This window comes from Pezoporus flaviventris, unplaced genomic scaffold, assembly GCF_033815535.1.
Source record: "Pezoporus flaviventris isolate CSIRO_AGI_PZ_B2104156 unplaced genomic scaffold, CSIRO_AGI_Pfla_v1 ptg000160l, whole genome shotgun sequence".
NCBI lineage: Eukaryota > Metazoa > Chordata > Aves > Psittaciformes > Psittacidae > Pezoporus > Pezoporus flaviventris.
The window spans coordinates 166,284-187,538 of record NW_026892708.1 but is presented as its reverse complement, the minus strand read 5'-3'; the positions used below and the strand labels follow the sequence as shown (position 1 = coordinate 187,538).

The window sequence follows — 21,255 nt, the reverse complement described above, 5'->3', positions numbered from 1 at the left end:
TCCAGTCCAGGAGAGGCAAGGCCAGACAAGTCAAGGGAAGGGAAGGCAAGGACAGTCTAGGACAGGTAATGGAAGGCCAGTTAAGGCCTGGAAAGGCAATATAAGGCAAGGCAAGGCAAGGCAAGGCATGGCAAGGCTAGGCAAGGCAAGGCAAGGCCAGGCCAGGCAATGCCAGGAAAGGCAAGGGTCAGGAAAGGCCAGGCAAGGCAAAACAAGGAAGGCTAGGCCAGGCAAGGGCAGGCAAGCTCAGGCCAATCAAGGCCAGCCAGGGCAAGGCCAGTCCAGGCTAGGCCATGCAAGGAAAGGCTAGGCACAGAAAGGCAAGGCAAGGCAAGGCAAAGCAACAGAAGGCCAGGCAAGGCCAGTCCAGGCAAGGCCAAGCAAGTCAAGGGCAGGCTAGGCCAGGCAAGGCAATTCAAAGCAAGGCAAGGCTAGGCAAGGCAAGGCAATGCAAGGCAAGGCAAGTCCAGGACAGGCAATGCTAGGCCAGGTAAGGCCAGGTAAGTTAATGCAAGGCAATACAAGTCCAGGACAGGCAATGCAAGGCCTGGTAAGGCAAGGCAAGGAAAGGCCAGGCAAGGAAAGGCAAGCTAAGGTAAGGAAAGGGAAGGCAAGGCCAGACTGGGCCAATCAACACAAGGCAAGGCCAGGAAAGGACACGGAAGGCAAGGCCAGGCCAGGACAAACCTGGCCAGGCTTGGCAAGGCCAGGCAAGGCAAGGCAAGGCAAGGCCAGGCCAGGCAAGGCCACGCCAGGCAAGGCTAGGCAAGGCAGGGCAAAGCAAGGCAAAAAAGGCAAGGCAATACAGGTTAAGGCAAGGCCAGGCAAGGCCAGGTAAGGCAAGGTAAGCCCAAGCCAGGCCTGCCCATGAAGGCAAGGCCAGGCCAGGCAAGGCAATACCATGCAAGGAAAGGTAAGGCTAGGCCAGGCAAGGCCAGTCCAGGACTGGCCAGTGCATGCAAGGTCAGGGAAGGCCAAGCAAGGCAGGTAAGGCCATGTAAGGCCAGGTCAGGCAAGCAAAGGAAAGGCCAGCAAGGCAAGGCAAGGCCAGTCCAGGACTGGACAGTATATGCAAGGCCAGGTAAGGCCAGGCCAGACCAGGTAAGGCCAGGTCAGGCAAGGCCAGAGAAGGCCAGCAGGGCAAGGCAAGGCTAGGCAAAGCAAGGCAAGTCATGTCAATGCAAGGCAAGGCTAGTCAAGGCAAGGCAAGGCAAGGTAATACAAGGCAAGTCCAGGACAGTCAATGCAATGCCAGGTAAGGCCAGGCAAGGCCAGACCAACCAGGCCTGCCCAGTTCATATAAAACCAGGACAGGACAGGCAAGGCAATGCAATACAAGGGAAGGCAAGGCAAGGCTTGGCTTGGCCAGGCCAGGCCAGACAAGGCAAGGCATGGCCAGGAGAAGCAATGCCAGGCAAGGCAAGGCAAGGCCAGGCTAGGCCTGGCCAGGAAGGCAAGGCCAAGCAAGGCAGGGCAACGAAAGGCAAAACAAGGCAAGGCAATACAGGGGAAGGCAAGGCCCGGCAAGGCCACGCAAGGCAAGGCAAGCCCAGGCTAGGCCAGGCCAAGAAGGCAAGGCCAGGCCAGGCAAGGCAATGCAAGGTAAGGCTAGGGAAGGACAGGCCAGGCAACCAAGGCAAGGCAAGGCGAGGCAAGGCAAGGCAAGGCTAGACAAGGCAAGGCAACACAAGGTAAAGCAAGTCCAGGACAGGCAATGGAAGGCCTGGTAAGGCCAGGCCGAGCCAGGACATACAAAATCAGGGCAATGCAAGGCCAGGCAAGGCAAGGCAAGACAAGGCCAGGACAAACCAGCCCAGACCAGGCCAGGCAAGGCCAGGAAAAGCAAGGCAAAGCAAAGCAAAGCAATGCAAGGCCAGTCCAGGACAGGCAATGCAAGGTCAGGTAAAGCCAGGCAAGGCCAGTCCAGGACAGGCAATGCAAAGCCAAGCAAGGCAAAGCAAGGCAAGGGAAGATAAGGCAAGGCAAGGCCAGGCAAGGCAAGGCAAGGCAAAGCAGGCAAGGCAAGGCAAGGCAGGCAAGGAAAGGCAGGCAAGGCAAAGCAAGACAAAGCAAGGCAAGGACAGGAAAGGGAAGGACAGGCAAATCCAGGCCAGGCAACGCCAGAGAAGTGCATGATAGGTAATGCCAGGCCAGGCCAAGCCAGGCCAGGCTAGGCGAGGAAAGGCCAGGCCAGGTACGGCCAGGCCAGGCCAGGCCAGGCCAGGCTAGGCCAGGAAAGGCCAGGCCAGGTACAGCCAGGCCAGGCCAGGCCAGGTCAGGCTAGGCCAGGAAAGGCCAGGCCAGGTACAGACAGGCCAGGCCAGGCCAGGCAACGCAAAGGCAATCAAGGCAAGGCAAGTCCAGGACAGGAAAGGCAAGGCCAGGCCAGGCAACGCAAAGGCAACCAAGGCAAGGCAAGTCCAGGACAGGAAAGGCAAGGCCAGGCCAGGCTAGGCCAGCTCACACAAAACCAGGCCATGCCAGGCCAGGCAAGGTAATACAAGGCAACCAAGGCAAGGCAGTGAAAGCAAGGAGAGGCAAGTCAAGTCAAGGAAAGGCGAGGGAAAGCAAGGCGAGGGAAGTGCAGAACGTGCAATGCAAGTCCAGGTAAGGCCAGTCAAGGCCAGGCCAGGCCAGGCTAGGCCAGGTCATACAAAACCAGGCCAGGCCAGGCGAGGCCAGGCAAGGAAAGGCAATACAAGGCAAGGAAAGGCAATACAAGGCAAGGAAAGGCAAGGAAAGCAAGGACAGTCTAGAATAGGTAATGGAAAGCCAGTTAAGGCCTGGTAAGGCAAAATAAGGCAAGGCAATGCAAGGCAAGGCTAGGCAAGGCAAGGCAAGGCATGGCAAGGCAAGGCAAGGCCAGGTCAGGCAATGCCAAGAAAGGAGAGGCAAGGCAAGGCCAGGCCAGGCAATGCCAGGCAAGGCAAGGCAGGACCAGGCAAGGCAAGGCAAGGCCAGGCCAGGCAATGCCAGGCAAGGCAAGGCTAGAACAAGGCCAGGCCAGGAAGGGACAGGAAAGGCCAGGCAAGGCAAGGCAAGGCAAGGCAGGCTAGTCCAGGCAAGGCCAGACAAGGCAAGGCAAGTCCAGGACAGGCAAAGTCCAAGTCCAATGCAAGGCCAGGTAAGGCCTGGTAAGTAAGGCAAGGTTAGGCAAGGCAAGGCAAGGCAACACAAGTCCAGGACAGGCCAGGACAGGCAATGCAAGGCCAGGTAAGGCCAGGTAAGGCCAGGCAAGGCCAGGCAAGGCAAGGCCATACAAGGCAAGGTAAGGCAAGGCAAGGCAAGGGAAAGACAGGCCAGGCAGGCATGGCAAGGCAAGACGAGGCGAGGCGAGGCAAGGCAAGGTAAGGCAAGGCAAAGCAAGGCAAGGCAAGGCAAAGCAAGGCAAGGCAAGGACAGGACAGGACAGTCCATGCAAAGCAAGGCAAGGCAAGGCAAAGCAAGGCAAGGCAAGGACAGGACAGGACAGTCCATGCAAGGCAAGGCAAGGCAAGGCCAGGCCAGGCCAGACCAGGCCAGGCTAGGCCAGGTGAGGACAATCTAGGCAGGGCAAGGCAATTCAAGGATAGGTTATGGAAGGCTAGGAAAGGACAGTCAAGGACAGGCCAATCAAAGCCAGGCAAGGCAAGGCCCGGCAAGGCAAGGCAGGGCAAGTCAAGCAAGTCAAGGCAAGGCAGGGAAAGTGAAGGAAGGCAAGGCAAGGCAACGCCAGGCCATTCCAGGCAAGGCCAGGCACTGCAAGGCCAGGTAAGGAAAGGTAATACAAGGGCAGGCCAGGTAAGGCCAGGCAAGGCAATTCAGTGCAATGTAAGGCAAGGGATGGGAATGCAATGCCAGGCCAGGCCAGGAAATGGAAGGCCAAGTAAGGCCAGGCGAGGCAAGGCGAGGCAAGGCAAGGCAAGGCATGGCAAGGCAGGTCCAGGACAAGGAATGCAAGGCCTGGTAAGGTCAGACCACACCAAGCCATGCAAGACAAGTTCAGACCAGGCCAAGCAAGGCAAGGCAATGCAAGGCAAGGAAGGCAAGGCCACTCCAGGAAAGGCAATGCTATGCCAGGTAAGGCCAGGTAAGGCTTTGCAAGGCAAGGCAAGGCAACGGCAGGTAAGGGAAGCCAAGAAAAGGCAAGGCAAGGCAAGGCAGGGCAAGGGAAGGCAAGGCAACACCAGGCAAGCCAGGCGAGGCCAGGCCAGGGCAGGCAAGGCAAGGCAAGGAAGGCAAGGCAAGGCAAGGCAGGAGAAGGCAATGCTAGGCCAGGTAAGGCCAGGCAAGGTAATGCAAAGCAAGGCCAGTCCAGGACAGGCAACGCAAGGCGAGGTAAGGCCAGGTAAGTCAAGGCAAGAAAATACGAGACAAGCCAAAGAAAGGGAAGGCAAGGCCAGGCCAGGCCAGGCAAGGCAAGGAAAGGCAACATAAGGCTAGGCTAGGCAAGGCCAGGCCAGGCAAGGCCAAGCAGGTCAAGGCCAGGCCAGGCCAGGCAAGGCAAGGCCATTCAAGGCAAGGCAAGGCAAGGCAAGGCAAGGGACGGGAAGGCAAGGCAAGGCAAGGGAAGGACAGTCCAGACAATCAAGGCAAGGCAAGCCTAGGCAAGGCAAGCCTAGTCAAGGCAAGGCTACACAACGCAAGGAAAGGCAAGTTTAGGCAGCTCCAGGACAGGCAATGGAAAGCTTGGTAAGGCCAGGCAAGGCCAAGCCAAGCCAGTCCAGGTCATACAAAACCAGGGCAGGCCAGGCAAGTTCAGGCAAGGCAAGGTAATACAAGGCAAGGCAAGTCAAGACAAGGCCAGGCGAGGCAAGACATGGCCAGGCGAGACATGGGCAGGCAAGGAAAGGCCAGGCCAGGCCATGCCAGGCCATGCAAGCCCAGGCAAGGCAAGGCAAGGCAAGGTAAGGCTAGGCAAGGCAAGGCCAGTCCAGGACAGGCAATGCAAGGCAAGGCCAGACTAGGCCAGGCAAGGCCAGACAAGGCAAGGCAAGGCCAGTCCAGTCCAGGAGAGGCCAGGACATGCAAGGCAAGACCAGGTAATGCCAGGTAAGACCAGGAAAGGCCAGGCCAGTCAAGGCCAGGCAAGGCAAGGCAAAGGAAGGCAAGGCAAGGTTAGGCAATGCCAGGCAAGGTAAGGTAATACAAGGCAAGGCAAGTCAAGACAAGGCCAGGTGAGGCAAGACAAGGCCAGGTGAGGCAAGACATGGCCAGGCGAGACATGGGCAGGCAAGGAAAGGCCAGGCCAGGCCATGCCAGGCCATGCAAGCCCAGGCAAGGCAAGGCAAGGTAAGGCTAGGCAAGGCAAGGCCAGTCCAGGACAGGCAATGTAAGGCAAGGCCAGACTAGGCAAGGCAAGGCCAGTCCAGGACAGGCAATGTAAGGCAAGGCCAGACTAGGCCAGGCAAGGCAAGGCAAGGCAAGGCAAGCCCAGTCCAGTCCAGGAGAGGCCAGGACATGCAAGGCAAGACCAGGTAATGCCAGGTAAGACCAGGAAAGGCCAAGCCAGTCAAGGCCAGGCAAGGCAAGGCAAAGGAAGGCAAGGCAAGGTTAGGCAATGCCAGGCAAGGTAAGGTAATACAAGGCAAGGCAAGACAAGGCCAGGTGAGGTAAGACATGGCCAGGCGAGACATGGGCAGGCAAGGAAAGGCCAGGCCAGGCCATGCAAGGCAAGGCAAGGCAAGGTAAGACTAGGCAAGGCAAGGCCAGTCCAGGACAGGCAATGCAAGGCCTGGTAAGGCCAGGTAAGCCAAGGCCAGGCCAGACCATGAAGGCAAGGCCAGGCCAGGCCAGGCAAGGCAAGGTAAGGCTAGCAAGGCAAGGCCTGTCCAGGACTGGCCAGGCAAGGCAAGGACAGGCAAGGCCAGGCCAGGCAAGCTAGGACAGTCCAGTCAAGGCCAGGCCAGGCCAGGCCAGGGAAGGCCAGGTGAGTCTAGGCAAATCAAAGCAAGGCCAGGCAAGGCAAGGCAATGCAAGGCAGTGCAAGGCCACTCTGGGACATACCAGGGCAGGCACTGCAATGCCAGATAAGACCAGGTAAGGCCAGGTAAGGATAGGTAATATCAGGACAGACAAGGCCAGCCAATGCCAGGCCACGCCAGGCCAGTAAAGGAAATTCAAGGCAAGGCAAGGCCAGGCAAGGCAAGGCCAGGCAAGGCAAGGAAATGAGAGGCAAGGCAAGGCCAGGCAAGGCAAGGCAAGGAAATCCAGGCCAGGTCAGGAAATGCTAGGCAAGGCAAGGCCAGGCAAGGCAGCCTAGTCGGGGCAAGGCAAGGCAAGGCCAGGCAAGGCCAGGCCAGGTAAGGATAGGCCATTAAGGACAGGCCAGGCAAGACCAGGCCAGGCCAGGCAAGGCCAGTCCACACCAAGGGAGCCCAGGCAGACAAGGCAAGGCAAGGCAAAACCAGGTAAGGCCAGGCAAGACCAGGCCAGGCCAGGCCAGGCCAGGTAAGCAAGGCCAGACCAGGGCAGGCAATGCAAGGCAAGGCCAGACTAGGCCAGGCAAGACAAGGCAAGCCCAGTCCAGTCCAGGACAGTCCAGGACATACAATGCAAGACCAGGTAAGGCCAGGTAAGACCAGGAAAGGCCAAGCCAGTCAAGGCCAGGCAAGGCAAGGCAAAGGAAGGCAAGGCAAGGCTAGGCAATGCCAGGCAAGGTAAGGCCAAGCCAGGCAAGGACAAGCAAGACAAAGCCAGGCCAGGCCAGGCCAGGTAAAGATCAGGCAAGGCCATGCTAGCACACGCCATGATAGGCCAGGTCATGCAAGGGAAGGCCAGGCTAGGCAAGGCAAGGCAAGGCAAGGCAAGGCTAAGCAAGGCAAGGCAAGGCAAGGCTAGGCAAGTCCAGGACTGGCAATGCAAGGCCAGGTAAGGCCATGCAATGCCAGGCCAGGCCAGGCTAGGCCAGGTCATACAAAAACAGGCCAGGCCAGGCCAGGCAAGGCAAGGGAAGGCAAGCAAGGCCAGGGAAGGCAAGGCAAAGGCAGGCCAGGCAAGTCCAGGCAAGTCCAGGCAAGGCAAGGCAAGGACAGGCAAGGGAAGGCAAGGCAAGGCCAAGCAAGGCAAGGAAAGGTAAATCAAGGGAAGGCAAGGAAAAGAAAGGCCAGGCAAGGTAAGGCCAAGCAAGGACTGGCAAGGCAAGGCAAGGCAAGGCAAGGCAAGGTGAGGCAAGGCAAGGACAGGCCATGCCAGGCCAGGCCAAGCCATGCAAGGAAAGTCCAGACCATGCCAGGCAAGGCAAGGCAATGCAAGGCAAGGCAAGGCCAGGGAATGCAAGGCAGGCCAGGCCAGGCCAGGCCAGGAGAGGCAAGGCTAGGCAAGGCAAGGCAAAGCAAGGCAAGGCTCGTCCCGAACAGGCAATGCAGGCCAGGTAAGGCCAGGTAAGGCAAGGCCAGGCCAGCCCAAGCCAGGCAAGGGCAGGCAAGGCCAGGCCAGGCAAGGCCAGGCAAGACCAGGACTGCCAATGCAAGGCCAGATACGGCAAGTTCAGTTGAGGACAGGCCAGGACAGGCAGTGCAAGTCCAGGTAAGGTCAGGTAAGGCAAGGAAAGGCCAGGTCAGGCAAGGGAAGGCAAGGCCAGGACAGCCCATGAAAGGCCAGGACAGCCTATGCCAGGAAATGCAAGGAGAGGCCAGTATAGGCAAACCCTTGGAAGGCCAGGCAAGGCAAGGCAAGGCAAGGCAAGACAAGGCAAGGCTCGTTCAGGACAGGCAATGCAGGCCAGGTAAGGCAAGACAAGGCCAGCCCAAGCCAGGCAAGGGCAGGTAAGGCCAGGTGAGGCTAGGCAAGCAAGGCCAGGTAAGGCCAGGTAAGGCAAGCCATGGAAAGGCCAGGCAAGGAAAGGCCAGGTAAGGCAAGCCATGGAAAGGCCAGGCCAGGAAAGGCAAGGAAAGGCCAGGAAAGGCAAGGCAAGGCAAGGCAGGCACGTCAAGGTAAGGTAAGGTAAGGGAAAACAAGGCTAGGCAAGGCAAGGTAAGGCCAGTCCAGGACAGGCAATGCAAGGCCAGGTTAAGCCAGGGAAGGCCAGGGGAGGCAAGGCCAAGACAGGCAAGGCCAGGCAACTCAAGGCCAGGGAACACAAGGCCAGGCCAGGTCATAACAGGATAGGCCAGGCAAGGTATTTCAAGTCAAGGCAAATCAAGGTAGGGCAAGGCAAGGCAAGCAAAGCAAGGCAAGGCAAGGCAAGGCAAGTCCAGGACAGGCAGTGCAAGTCCAGGACAGGCCAGACAAGGCCAGGAAAGGCAAGGCAATACAAGGCAAGACAAGGCAAGGCCAGGCCATTCAAGGCCAGGCAAGCCAAGGCCACAAGAAGCAATGCCATGTAAGGCAAGGCAAGGCCAGGCCAGGCCAGGCCAGGCAAGACAAGGAGAGGCAAGGCAAGGCCAGGCAAAGCAAAGCAAGGCAAGGCAAGGCAAGGCAAGGCCAGGCAAAGGAAGGCAAGGCAATTCAAGGGCAGTCCAGGACAGGCAATGCTAGGCCAGGTAAGGTGAAGTAAGGATATGCAAGGCAAAGCAAGGCCAGACATTGCAAGGCAAGGCAAGGACAGTCTAGGACAGGTAATGCAAGGCCAGGTAGGGCCTGGTAAGTAAGGCAAGGCAAGGCAATGCAAGGCAAGGCAATGCAATGCAAGGCCTCTCCAGGACAGGCAATGCTAGGCCAGGTAATGCACTGCAAGGCAAGGCGAGGCCAGTCCAGGACAGGCAACGGAAGGCCAGGCTAGGAAAGGCAAGGCAACACAAGGTAAAGCAAGTCCAAGACAGGCAATGGATGGCCTGGTAAGGCCAGGCCGGGCCAGGTCATACAAAATCAGGGCAATGCAAGGCCAGGCAAGGCAAGGCAATACAAGGCAAGGCAAGGTAAGAGAAGGCCAGGCCAGGCATGGCCAGGCAAGGCAAGGCCAGGACAAACCAGGACAGACCAGGCCAGGCAAGGCCAGGAAAAGCAAGGCAAAGCAAGGCAAGGCGAGGCCAGTCCAGGACAGGCAATGCAAGGCCAGGTAAAGCCAGGTAAGCCAAGGCCAGGACAGGCCAGTCCGTGAATACAAGGCCAGGCAAAGCAAAGCAATGCAAGGCACGGCAAGGCAAGTCCAGGCCAGTCCAGGCCAGGCAAGGCCATGCAAGTCAAGGCAAGTCAAGACAAGGCAAGGCAAGGCAAGGCAAGGCAAGGCAAGGGAAGGACAGGCCAGACAATCAATGCAAAGCAAGGCAAGCCTAGACAAGGCAAGGCTACACAACGCAAGGAAAAGCAAGTTTAGGCAGCTCCAGGACAGGCAATGGAAAGCTTGGTAAGGCCAGGCAAGGCCAAGCCAAGCCAGTCCAGGTCATACAAAACCAGGGCAGGCCAGGCAAGTCCAGGCAAGGCAAGGTAATACAAGGCAAGGCAAGTCAAGACAAGGCCAGGCGAGGCAAGACATGGGCAGGCAAGGAAAGGCCATGCCAGGCCATGCCAGGCCATACAAGTCCAGGCAAGGCAAGGCAAGGTAAGGCTAGGCAAAGCAAGGCCAGTCCAGGACAGGCAATGCAAGGCCTGGTAAGGCCAGGTAAGCCAAGGCCAGGCCAGGTTATGAAGGCAAGTCTAGGCCAAGCCAGGCAAAGAAAGGCAAGGCCAGGCAAGGCAAGGTAAGGATAGCAAGGCAAGGTCTGTCCAGGACTGGCCAGGCAAGGCAAGGACAGGCAAGGCAAGGCCAGGCCAGGCAAGCTAGGACAGTCCAGTTAAGGGCAGGCCAGGCCAGGCCAGGGAAGGACAGGTGAGTCTAGGCAAATCAAAGCAAGGCAAGGCAAAGCACAGCAATGCAAGGCAGTGCAAGGCCACTCCAGGACATGCCAGGACAGGCATTGCAATGCCAGATAAGACCAGGTAAGGCCAGGTAAGGATAGGTAATATCAGGACAGACAAGGCCAGCCAACGCCAGGCCACGCCAGGCCAGTAAAGGAAATTCAAGGCAAGGCAAAGCCAGGCAAGGCAAGGCAAGGAAATGAAAGGCAAGGCAAGGCCAGGAAAGGCAAGGCAGGGAAAGGCAGGGCATGGCAGGGCAGGGCAAGGCAAAGCAAGGCAAGGCAGGGCAGGGCAGGGCAGCGCAGGGCAGGGGAAGGCAAGGCAAGGCCAGGCCAGAAAAAGCAAGGCAAGAAAATGAAAGGCCAGGCAAGCCAGGTGCTGCCAGGCCACACCAGGCAAGGCAAGGCCAGGCCAGGCAAGGTAAGGGAAGGAAAGGCCAGGCCAGGCAAGGTAAGGGAAGGAAAGGGCAGGCTAAGCAATGTAAGACTAGACAAGAAATAGCCAGACAAGGCAAGGTAAGGCTAGGCAAGGCAAGACCAGTCCAGGACTGGCCAGTCCATGCAAGGCCAGGTAAGGATAGGCAAGGCCAGGCAAGGCCAGGTAAGGCCAGGTCAGGTGTTGCAGAATGGCGCCAAGAGCAAGGCCATGGATCCTTAGAGGCCTTGTGCGAGCAAAGCAAAGTGTAGGCCTCACAGGTAACCGGAAACCAGACATGGGAAGAGAATGTAAAGGAAGCTATGTAGAACTAACCAATACCGCTGTGACTAGTAGGCGTGGCTAACACCACGTGGATATAAGGGATGTGCGCCACGAATAAAGTAGAAGCTTGCTTATCACCCATATTGGGTTGGCATGTCTTGCTTCTTCTCACCGCTAACAGCCTTGCCTTGTCTAGCCTTGCCTCGCCTTGCCTTGCCTTGCCTTCATTGCCTGGCCTGTCCTTCCCTAGCCTTACCTTCCCTTGCCTTGCCTTGCCTTGCCTGGCCTTACCTTGCCTTCGCTTGCCTTGTCTTGACTGGCCTCGACTGTCCTAGTCTTGCCTTGCATTGCCATGCATTACCTTCCCTTGCCTTGCCTTGCCTTGCCTGGACTTACCTTGTCTTCGCTTGCCTTGCCTCGCTTTGCCTTGCCTTGCCTCGCCTCGGCTGGCCTTGCCTGGCATGCCCTGGTTTTGTATGACCTGGCCTGGCCTGACCTTTCCTGGCCTGGCCTTTCCTAGCCTGGCCTTGCTTTGCGTTACCCGGCCTTCCATTGCCTGTCGTGGACTTGCCTTACCTTGTCTTGCCTTGCATTGCCTTACCTGGCCTTGCCAGGCCTGGCCTGGTTTGGTCTTGTCTTGCCTGGCCTTGCATTGCCTGTCATGGCCTCATTTGGCCCAGCCTTGCCTTCTCTTCCCTTGACTTGCATTGCACTGAATTGCCTGGCCTGGCCTGCCTAGGCCTGGCCTTGCCATGCCTTGCCTGGCCAGCCCTTGCCTGGACTGGCCTGCCCTGTCCAGGCCTTGCCGTGCCTTGCTGGCCAGGCCTTGCCTACATTGGCCGGGCCTGACCTTGTCTTGCCTGGCAATCCCTGGCCTGGCCTGGCCTGAGATTGCCTGTCCTGCCATGGCCTGACCTGGCCTGGCCTTGTCTTTCCGGACCTTCTCTGGCCTTGTCTGGCCTGGCCTTTTCTTACCTGGCCTTTTATTGACTGGTCTGGCCTGGCCTTCCCTGCTCTTGTCTGGCCTTGTTTGGCCTGGTTTTTCCTGGCATGTCATAGCCTGGCCTTTCCTAGGCATGGCCTGGCCTTGCATTCCCTTCCCTTCCCTTGCATTGCTCTGAATTGGATTGCCTGGCCTGGACTCACCCGTCCTTGAATTACCTGGAATTACCTGGCCTTGCATTGCCTGTCTTGGTCTTGCCTTTCATTGCCTTGTCTTGCCTTGCCTGGCCTTGCCATGACTTGCCTTGCCTTGCCAGGCCTGGCCTGGCTTTCCTTGCCTTGCTTTGCCTTGCCTTCCCTTGCCTTGCCTTGCCTTGATTGTCCTTGCCTGGCCTGGCCTTGACTTGCCTGGCCTGGCCTGGCCTGGCCTTCGCCTTGCCTTTCCTTGCCTTGCCTTGATTGTCCTTACCTGGCCTGGCCTTGACTTGCCAGGCCTGGCCTTCATTTTCCTCACCTTTCCTTGCCTTGCCTTTATTGGCCTGGCCTGGCCTAGCCTGGCCTTGCCTTGCCTTACCTTTCCTTGCCTGGCCTTGCATCTCCTGGTTGGGCCTGGCCTGGCCTGGCCTTGCATTGTCTTGCCTTGCTTGTCCTGGTCTGGATTTGCCTTGCATGGCTTGGCCTGGCCTTGCCTTACCTTGCATTGCACTCACTTGCACTGCCTGGCCTTGCATTGTCTTGCCTTGCTTGTCCTGGTCTGGATTTGCCTTGCATGGCTTGGCCTGGCCTTGCCTTACCTTGCATTGCACTCACTTGCGCTGCCTGTCCTTGCCTTCTCTGGCCTAGCCTGGCCTGGCATGGCCTGGCCTTGCTTGTCCTTGCTTTGCCTTGCTTTGCCTTGCCTTGCCTTGCCTTGTCTTTAATGGCCTTGACTGGCTTTGCCTGGCCTGCCCTTACCAAGCCTTCCCTTGCCTGTCCTGCCCTTATATTACTTGGCATTGCATTGCCTGGCCTGGCCTGGCCTTCCCTTTCCTTGCCTTGTCTTGCCTTTCCTTGCCTGGCCTTTCCTTGCCTTGCCTTACCTGGCCTTACCAGGCCTTGCATTGCCTGTCCTGGGCTTGTATTGCCTTGCATTAACTTACCTGGCCTTACCTGGCCTAGCATTGCCTGTCGTGGACTTGCCTTGCCTTGCATTGCCTTGCCTTGCCTAGCCTTGCCTTGCTTTGCCTAGCCTTGCCTAGCCTTGCCTTGCTTTGAATTGCCTTGCCTGGCCTGGCCTGGCCTGGACTGGCCTTGCCTGGCCTTCTGTTGCCTTGCCTTGCCTTGCTTTTCCCTGCCTAGCCTTTCCTTGCATGGCCTAGCCTGGACTGGCGTTGCCCTGGCTGGCCTTGATTGGCCTGAGCTTGCCTGCCCTTGCCTGGCCTTGGCTGGCCAGGCCTTGCCTTACTTGGCCTTACCTGTCCTGGGCTTGCCTTACCTGGCCTTACTTGGCCTGAACTGCAACTACTGTATGGGCCTTGCCTTGCCTTACCTTGCCTTACATGGCCTTTACCTGGCCTTGCATGGACTGGCCAGTCCTGGACTGGCCTTGCCTTGCCCTGCCCAGACTTTCCTTGCCATGCCTGGCCTTAACTTGCCTTGCCTGGCCTGGCCGGGCCTTGCCTTCGTGGCCTGGCCTGGCCTGGTCTGGCCTTGCCTTGCATTCACTTGTCTTGCCTTGCCTTGCCTTGCCTGGCTTTTTTCTTGCCTTGCCCTACCTGGCCTTATCTGGCCTTGTGTTGCCTGTCCTGGACTGGCCTTGCCTTGCATTGCCTTACCTGGCCCTACCTGGCCTAGCAGTCACTGTCCTGGAGTTGCTTTGCATTGCCTTGCCTTGCCTTGCATTGCCTTGCCTTACTTACCAGGCATTACCTGGCCTTGCATTACCTGTCCTAGACAGTCCTTGCCTTGCCTTGCCTTGCCTTGCCTAGCCTTGCCATGCCTTGCCTTGCCTTACATTGCCTTACCAGGCCTTAACTGGCCTTCCATTACCTGTCCTACACTGGCCTTGCCTTGCCTTGCCTCTCCTTGCCTTGCCTTGCCTTGCCTGGCCTTGCCTCTCCTGGCCTGGCCTGGCCTTGCCTTGCCTGGCATGGCTTCTCCTGGCCTTGCCTTACCTGGCCTTGCCTGGCCTGTCCTGGATTTGCACTGCCTGTCCTGGCCTTGCCTTGCCTGGCCTTGCCTTACCTTGCCTTGCCTGGCCAGTCGTGGACAGGCTTTCCCTTGCCTAGCTTTGCCTTGCCTGGCTTGGACTTGCCTTGCCTTGCGTGGCCAGGCCTTGCCTTGCCTTTATGGCCTGGCCTGGCCTTGACTTAGCTGTCCTTACATGATCTTGCATTGCCTGTCTTGGACTGGCCTTGTCTTGCCTTGCCTTTCCTTGCCTGGCCTTGCCTGGCCTGCCCTCCTTTTGTATGACCTGGCCTGGCCTGGCCTTTCCTGGGCTGGCCTTGTCTTGCCTTATCAGGCCTTCCATTGCCTGTCCTGGACATGCCTTACCTTGCCTTTCCTCGCCTTGTGTAGCCTTGCCTTGCCTTGCCTGGCCTGGCCTTACCTTGTCTTTGCTTGCCTTGTCTTGACTGGCCTTGCCTGGCCTAGTCTTGCTTTGCATTGCCTTGCATTACCTTCCCTTCCCTTGCCTTACTTCCCTTGCCTTGCCTGGCCTTGCCTGGCCTTGAATGGCGTGCCCTGGTTTTGTATGACCTGGCCCGGCCTTTCCTGGCCCGGCCTTTCCTGACCTGGCCCTGCCTTGCATTACCAGGCCTTCCATTGCCTGTCGTGGACTTGCCTTACCTTGTCTTCCCTTGCATTGCCTTACCTGGCCTTGCCAGGCCTGGCGTGGCTTGGCCTTGCCTTGCCTGGCCTTGCATTGCCTGTCATGGCCTCACCTGGCCCGGCCTTGCCTTCCCTTCCCTTGACTTGCATTGCACTGAATTGCTTTGCCTGGCGTGCCCAGGCCTGGCCTTCCCGTGCCTTGCCTGGCCAGCCCTTGCCTGGACTGGCCTGCCCTGTCCTGGCCTTGCTGTGCCTTGCCTTGCTTTGCCTTACCTGGCCTTGCATCTCCTATCCTGGCCTGGCCTGGCCTTGCCTTGCATTGTCTTGCCTTGCTTGTCCTGGTCTGCATTTGCCTTGCATGGCTTGGCCTGGCCTTGCCTTGCCTAGCCACGCCTTGCCTTGCCTTGCACTGACTTGCCCTGCCTTTGCTTTCCTTCTCTGGCCTAGCCTGGCCTGGCATGGCCTGGCCATGCTTGGCCTTGCTTTGCCTTGCTCTGCCTTGCCTTGTCTTTAATGGCCTTGACTGGCCTTGCCTGGCCTGCCCTTCCCAAGCCTTCCCTTGCCTGTCCTGGCCTTATATTACCTGGCATTGCATTTCCTGGCCTGGCCTTGCATTGCTTTGCATTGCCTTACGTTGCCTTGCCTGGCCTTATATTACCTGGCATTGCGTTGCCTGGCCTGGCCTGGCCTAAGTTTGCCTTCCCTAGCCTAGCCTTGCCTTGCCTGGCTTGGGCTTGCCTTGCCTTGCCTAGCCTTACCTTACCATGCCTTGCCTAGCCTTACCTTGCCTTGCCTTGTCTTGCCTGGCCTGCCCTGGCCTTGCCCTGGCTGGCCTTGATTGGCCTGACCTTGCCTGCCCTTGCCTGGACGGGGCTCTCCCGGCCTTTCTTACCTGGCCTTACCTGTCCTGCATTTCTACTACTGTATGGGCCATGCCTTGTCTTACCTTGCCTTACCTTGCCTTACCTGTCCTGCACTGCTACTACTGTATGGGCCTTGCCTTGCCTTACCTTGCCTTACCTGTCCTGCACTGCTACTACTGTATGGGCCTTGCCTTACCTTGCCTTACCTGGCCTTTCCCTGTCCTTGCATGGACTGGCCAGTCCTGGACTCGCCTTGCCTTGCATGGCCTTGCCTTGCCTGGCCTGGTCTGGTCTTCCCTTGCATGGCTTGGCCTGGCCTGGCCTGGCCTGGCCTTGCCTTGCCTTGTCTTGTCTTGCCTTGCCTGGCCTAGCCTTGCCATGACTTGCCTGGCCTGGCCTTGCCATGCCTGACATTGCCTTGCCTTGCCTTGCCTTCCCTTGTGTTTCCTTGCCTGGCCTTACCTGGCCTTGCATTGCCTATCCTGGACTTGCCTTGCTTTCCCGTTCCTTGCCTTGCCTTTCCTTGACTTGTCTTGACTTTCCTTGAGTTGAATTGCCTTGCTTGGCCTGGCCTGTCATGACCTGTCCTGGCCTTGCCTTCCCAGGCCTTGACTAACCTGGCCTGACCTTGCCTGGCCTGGCCTTCCCTGGCTTTACCAGGCCTTGCATTGCCTGTCCTGGACTGGCCGTGCCTTGCCTTGCCTTGCCTAGCCTTGCCTTCCCTTGACTTGCCTTATCTTGCCTGGCCTTGCCAGGCCTGGCCTGGCCTGGCCTGACCTTGCATGGACTCTCCTGGCCTTGCTTTGCCTTGTTTTAACTTGCCTTGCCTGGCCTTAGCTGGCCTTGCATTGCCCGTCCTGGACTGGCATTGCCTTGCTGGGCCTTGCCTCGTCTTGCCTTGCCTTCCCTGGCATTGCCTTGCCTTGCCTTGCCTTCCCTAGCATTGCCTTGCCTTGACTTGCCTTTCCTTGCCTTCCCTGGCATTGCCTTGCCTTGCCTTGCCTTTCCTTGCCTTGCCTGGCATTGCCTTGCCTTGCCTGGCATTGCCTTGCATAGCCTTACCTGGCATGGCATTGCGTTTCCTGGAGTGGTCTTCCCTTGCCTTGCCTTGCCTTGTCTTGCATTGCCTTGTCTTGCCTGGCCTGGTCTGCACTTGCCTTGCATGCCTTGGCCTAGCCTGGACTTGCCTTGCCTTGCCTTGCCTTTGGTTGCCTTGCCTTGCCTGGCCTGGTCTTGACTTTCCTTGCATGGCTTGACATGGCCTGGCCGTGCCTTGCCTTGCTTTGAATTCCCTTGCCTGGCCTGGCCCGTCATGGCCTGGCCTGGCCTGGCCTTGCCTTCCTTGTCCTTTTCTGGCCTTGCATTGCCATGATTGGCCTATCCTGGCCTTGCCTGGCCTGGCCTGGCCTGGCCTGGCCTTGACCTGCTTGGCCTTGCCTGAACTGGCCTTGCCTGGCCGTGCTTGGTATAGCCTGACCAAGACTGGCATGGCCTGGCCTTGCCTTTCCTTGCCTAGCCTTGCCTTGCATGGCCTAACCTGGCCTGGCCTTGCCCTGTCTCGCCTTGATTGGGCTGACCTTACCTGCCCTTGCCTGGCCTTACCTGTCCTGGCCTTGCGTTACCTGCCCTTACCTGTCCTGCACTGCTACTACTGTATGGGCCTTGCCTTGCTTTACCTTGCCTTACCTGGCCTTTCCCTGGCCTTGCATAGACTGGCCAGTCCTGGACTAGCCTTGCCTTGCTTGGCCTTGCCTTGCCTGGCCTGGTCTGGTCTTCTCTTGCACGGCTTGGCCTGGCCTGGCCTTGCCTTGTCTTGTCTTCCCTTGCCTTGCCTTGCCTGCCCTGGCCTGGACTGGCCTTCGCTTGCCTTGCCTTGTCTTGCCTTGCCTTGCCTGGCCTTTCCTTGCCTTGACTTACCTGGCCTAACCTGGCCTTGGGTTGCCTGCCCTCGACTGGCCGTGCCTTGCATTGCTTTACCCTGCCTTACCTGGCCTAGCATTGCCTGGCCTGGAGGGGCCTGGCCTGGCTTTGCCTTCCCTGGCCTTGCCTGGCCTGGCCTTGTGTGGCCTGGCCTTTTCTGGCCTGGCCTGGCTTTGCCTTCCCTGTGATTTCCTGGCCTTGCATTGCCTTTATTAGCCTGGCCTGGCCTGGCCTTTCCCTGACCTGCTTGGCCTTGCCTGGCCTTTCCTTACCTGGCCTTGCCTGGCCTTACATGGCCTGTCTAGACCTGGACTAGCCTTGCCTTGCCTAGCCTTACCTTGCCTTAACTGGCCTTGCCTTTCCTTTCCTGACCTGGCCTGGCCTTCCCTTCATGGGCCTTGCCTTCCCTTGTCTTGCATCTCCTGGCCTGGTCTCGCCTGGCGTTGCCTTGCCTTGCCTTGCCTTGCCGTCCTGGTTTAAACGCAGACAGACAGCTTGTTCACTCACTTCCCCCCAGGGGACTTGAGGATATCACGGAAGCACACAATGGTTTTGATTCGGAGGGTCCTTAAAGCTCCTCCAGCTCCAAACCCTGCCACTGGCAGAGACAACTTCCACTGGAGCAGCTTGCTCCAAGCTCCATTCAACCTGGCCTTGAACACTGCCAGCCATGGGGCAGCCACAACTTCTCTGGGCACCCTGTGCCACTGTCCCACCACCCTCACAGGGAACAACTTCTAAGATCTCATCTCAATCTCCCCTCTCGGTCACGTTAAAATCGTTCCCCCTTGGCCCATCCCCACAGGCCCTTGCTCTCCCCACAAGAAATGAGGGCAGATCCCAGGATCATCCCTCGGCAGCCACTCTGGGGAAGTCTCTTGAGGTGTTCTGGAAACTCCTACAGCACCCCAAGATCGCCATCGCCACCCACCTCCTTCCACGCTCCTGTGTCCACAGGCGGCACCGGCTCTGAGACACCAAGACAGGAACCACCAGAGGAGCTGCTCTTGCCTCCTCCACCGGTAGCTTGTGTTCCGTGGGGCAGCTGTCGTCTCCCGGTGCCTCTGCTGGAGGGTTCCATGGGGTTCTGTGACCTCACACACCTGAACACAGGGAGTTCCAGAATCAGCCACCCCTGTGGTCTCCATGTCCCCAAGGTCATTGTGATGCAGGAGCTCTGACTGGGTCTATGGGGTGCTCTGGAGGTGCTGCAGGCATTCTCTGGGATTCTCTAGGGGTATCCCCAGGATGCCCTGGGAGTGCACAGAGACACAGGGCTGTGGAGCAAGCTGCTCTAGTGGAAGGTGTCCCTGCCCGTGCCTTTGGGGATTGGAGCTGAGTGAGCTTTAAGGTCCCTTCCAGCCCAGCTCAGCCCACTCTGGGATTCCATGATTCTCTGCTGTGCCAATGTCGGTCCCTCTCCACTCCTCGTAGGTGGCCGTGACGCCCTGTTCCATGGCCCACGTTGAGCTGTGACCCCTCGCATGCTCCACCTCCGGACCAAAGGCACTGAGGAAGAGCAGCCCGTGAGGGACCTCCCCGAGCCGGCTGGGCAGAGGCTGGTCCCCCTGCAGCGACTCCCGGAGCACCCCTGGGTGCCCTCAGCTTCCAAAATGGGGGGATGGGGGGGGCGGTCGATCCGAAGCCTTGTTGACACCAATGTAAATAGCGGGGGGTGGGAGGGGGGGAAGGGGAGGGAGGGCGGGAGGCGTCACCTTAAGACTGTATAAAAAGGAAAATTAACCAATAAATAAAGATTTCACAGGAAATCGAGGCCTCTTTTCCCCCCTAGCTCCCAAATTTCGGCCTTTCCCCATCCCCGTTCGGTGATGCTCGCCGCACTTCCGGGTTGGTTGCTAGGCAACGGGGTCTCCGCGTACCGCTTCCCCTGCGTTGCCAGGTGACGGCCAGTGAGCTTCCACCGCGCTGCATGTTGCCAGGCAACCTTGCCCCCGCCCCCCGCCTCGTTCTGGCGACCGTTGCCCAGTCAACAGCCAATCAGCTCTGAGCTCCCCAACTCTTGTCCCCATTTAACCCCGTCCCGGCTGCCCCCCCCATGGCCCTGAATATGGGGCTTTTCCTTGCCCCTGCCCCCCATTTGTCCCCTCTTCTCCTCCCCCCCTTATGCCCCCCATTCCCCCTCCCCTTTTTCCCACCCCCATTCCCCACATTCCTGCCATTTCTCCCCCTCTCCCTCCATCCCTCCCCATTTCTCATCCCACCATCGTTACCCCCCCCCTTAATTAACATGCAATTAGCGTAGGACCTGCTTTACTCACACGCAGTTCATGTAGGGTTGAACTTATTTACATGTTACTAACACAGACCCTTCCTTATTTACATGTTATTAATGGAGGGCCTACTTAATTTGCGTCCTTTTAGTGGAGGACCTGCTTTATTTACATGTTATTAACATGGAGCCACTCGTATTTGCATGTTCTTACTGTAGGACCTCCTGTATTTACATTGTGCTGTGCCAGGACCTCCTGTATTTACTCACTTATTAATGTAGGACCTATTTTATGTACAGTTGCTGTCGGATCTGCTCTATTGACAGGGTATTGGGGCAGGACCTACTTCATTTATGGGCCCTTATTGTAGGTCCTACTTTATCGAGGAGGTATTATTGTAGGACCCATTTTTTTGAGGGAGTTATTAATGTAGGGCCTACTTTATTTACATGTTGTATTTACAGTTTCATTCCTGTAGGACCTACTGTATTGGGGGTGGTTGTTATGTCAGGACCCGCTTTACTGAGTAACTTATTTACAAGTTCTTAATGTAGGATCTACTTTTATGTACCTGTCATTAATATAGAGCCTGTCTAATTTACATATTCCTGTACATCCTACTTTATTCCCAGGCTGTTATTGTAGGTCGTGCTTTATAAGGGAATTTAGTATGTCAGGACCTGCTTTGTTTACACTTTCGTTACTGTAGGACCTGCTTTATTTATGTGTTACTGTAGGCCACATGTTATCTGTGCATTGTTATTGGAGGCTCTGCTCTGTTGACATGCTGTTACTGCAGGCGGGACGAGTTTATTAATACAAGACCTGCTTTGCATCTCATTAACATGGGTGCAACCTCATTTACATGTAATTAACAGAGGACCTGTTTTATTTACTGCTCTATTTCTATAGGACCTACTCTATTCCGCTTCCAGGACCGCAGCCTTGTGGCCACACCCCCCTCCAAGCCCTGCCTCCTGCACCCCATCCAATAGGAGCATCTGATGAAACCGAGGCTCAGGGGTGGGGCTTGCTCTGGTCACGCCCTTCCTTGTCGCTGGTGGGCGGCGCTAAGGGGAGGGGGCGGTGCAAGTTTAGGGTACGGGTGGCCTGGGACCAGCGCTTCAGCCAATGGGAGAAGGGGATGTTGCTGGGGGGGGTGGCCTGTATCCACTGAGCCGGCTGCTCCCACCTATGGGAGACGAAGGAGGGGGGAAGGGGGAATGTGACATCACACATGGTGGGCGTGGCCTCTCACAGACCCACCCTCGCTGTCTCACCATTGGCTGATGACGTCCTGGAGGTGGGGCCAGCCCTCGAGGCACTGCTGGACCCGAATGGACAGCGCCTGCAGCTGGGGGAGGAGCTCGGCGATGGCCACGCCCTCCGCGGGTGCTGCAAAGGGACGGGATCAGCGCAGGCCACACCCTCACCCCCCAGCTCGTCCCCCTCACTCACCGCGGGGTGGGCGGGGCTTCCCGGGTCCCGCCCCTTGAGCTGACCACGCCCCTTGCGCTGACCTCGCCCCCTGCAGCTGTTCCAGCTCCCCCTGCAGCTCTGCCGCCCGAAACAGCGCCCCCTGTGGGGGCTGAGGCACAAACACCCCTGAGCAACGGCCCCATTGCCCCTCCCCCCTCTATGTCCCCTCCTTCCATTGCCCCGCCTTCCTTTATGTCCCCTTCTCGCATTGCCCTTCCCCCTTTATGGCCTTCCCCCTCTTTATGACCCCTGCCCCCTCTATGGCCCCTCCTTCCAATTCCCCTCCCCGTCTATGGCCCCTCCACCACCTCACTCTCTGCCATTCCTAGGGCAGGTCTGATTGGCTGCAGTGGGTAGTGGGCGGGGCTAAAGGGAGAATGGAGGGGTCAGCACAGCCCTTCCCCCTCCTCCTCCACCACCCTCCCCCCCCCCCAATTCACTCACCTCGGGGGGAGGGGCACTCTCTCCTTTCCCAGCATGCTCAGCGCTGCCTGCAGCCACTGCCCTTCCCCCTGCAGCCCTGGGGGGAGCCGCACAGCTCCTCGGGCCTGAAAGGG

The 21,255-nt window shown here is 58.1% G+C and overlaps 1 protein-coding gene across 1 annotated transcript in view; it reads right to left on the bottom strand.

Annotated features, from left to right (window-relative positions):
* The window catches only part of LOC133283275 (olfactory receptor 14C36-like), a 538,687-nt gene that overhangs the window by 399,840 nt on the left and 117,592 nt on the right, over window positions 1-21,255 (bottom strand). The window contains exon 2 of the mRNA XM_061479967.1: window positions 17,920-18,091. Coding sequence (XP_061335951.1) covers window positions 17,920-18,091 — 172 coding nt within the window. The remainder of the gene's footprint in view (window positions 1-17,919; window positions 18,092-21,255) is intronic.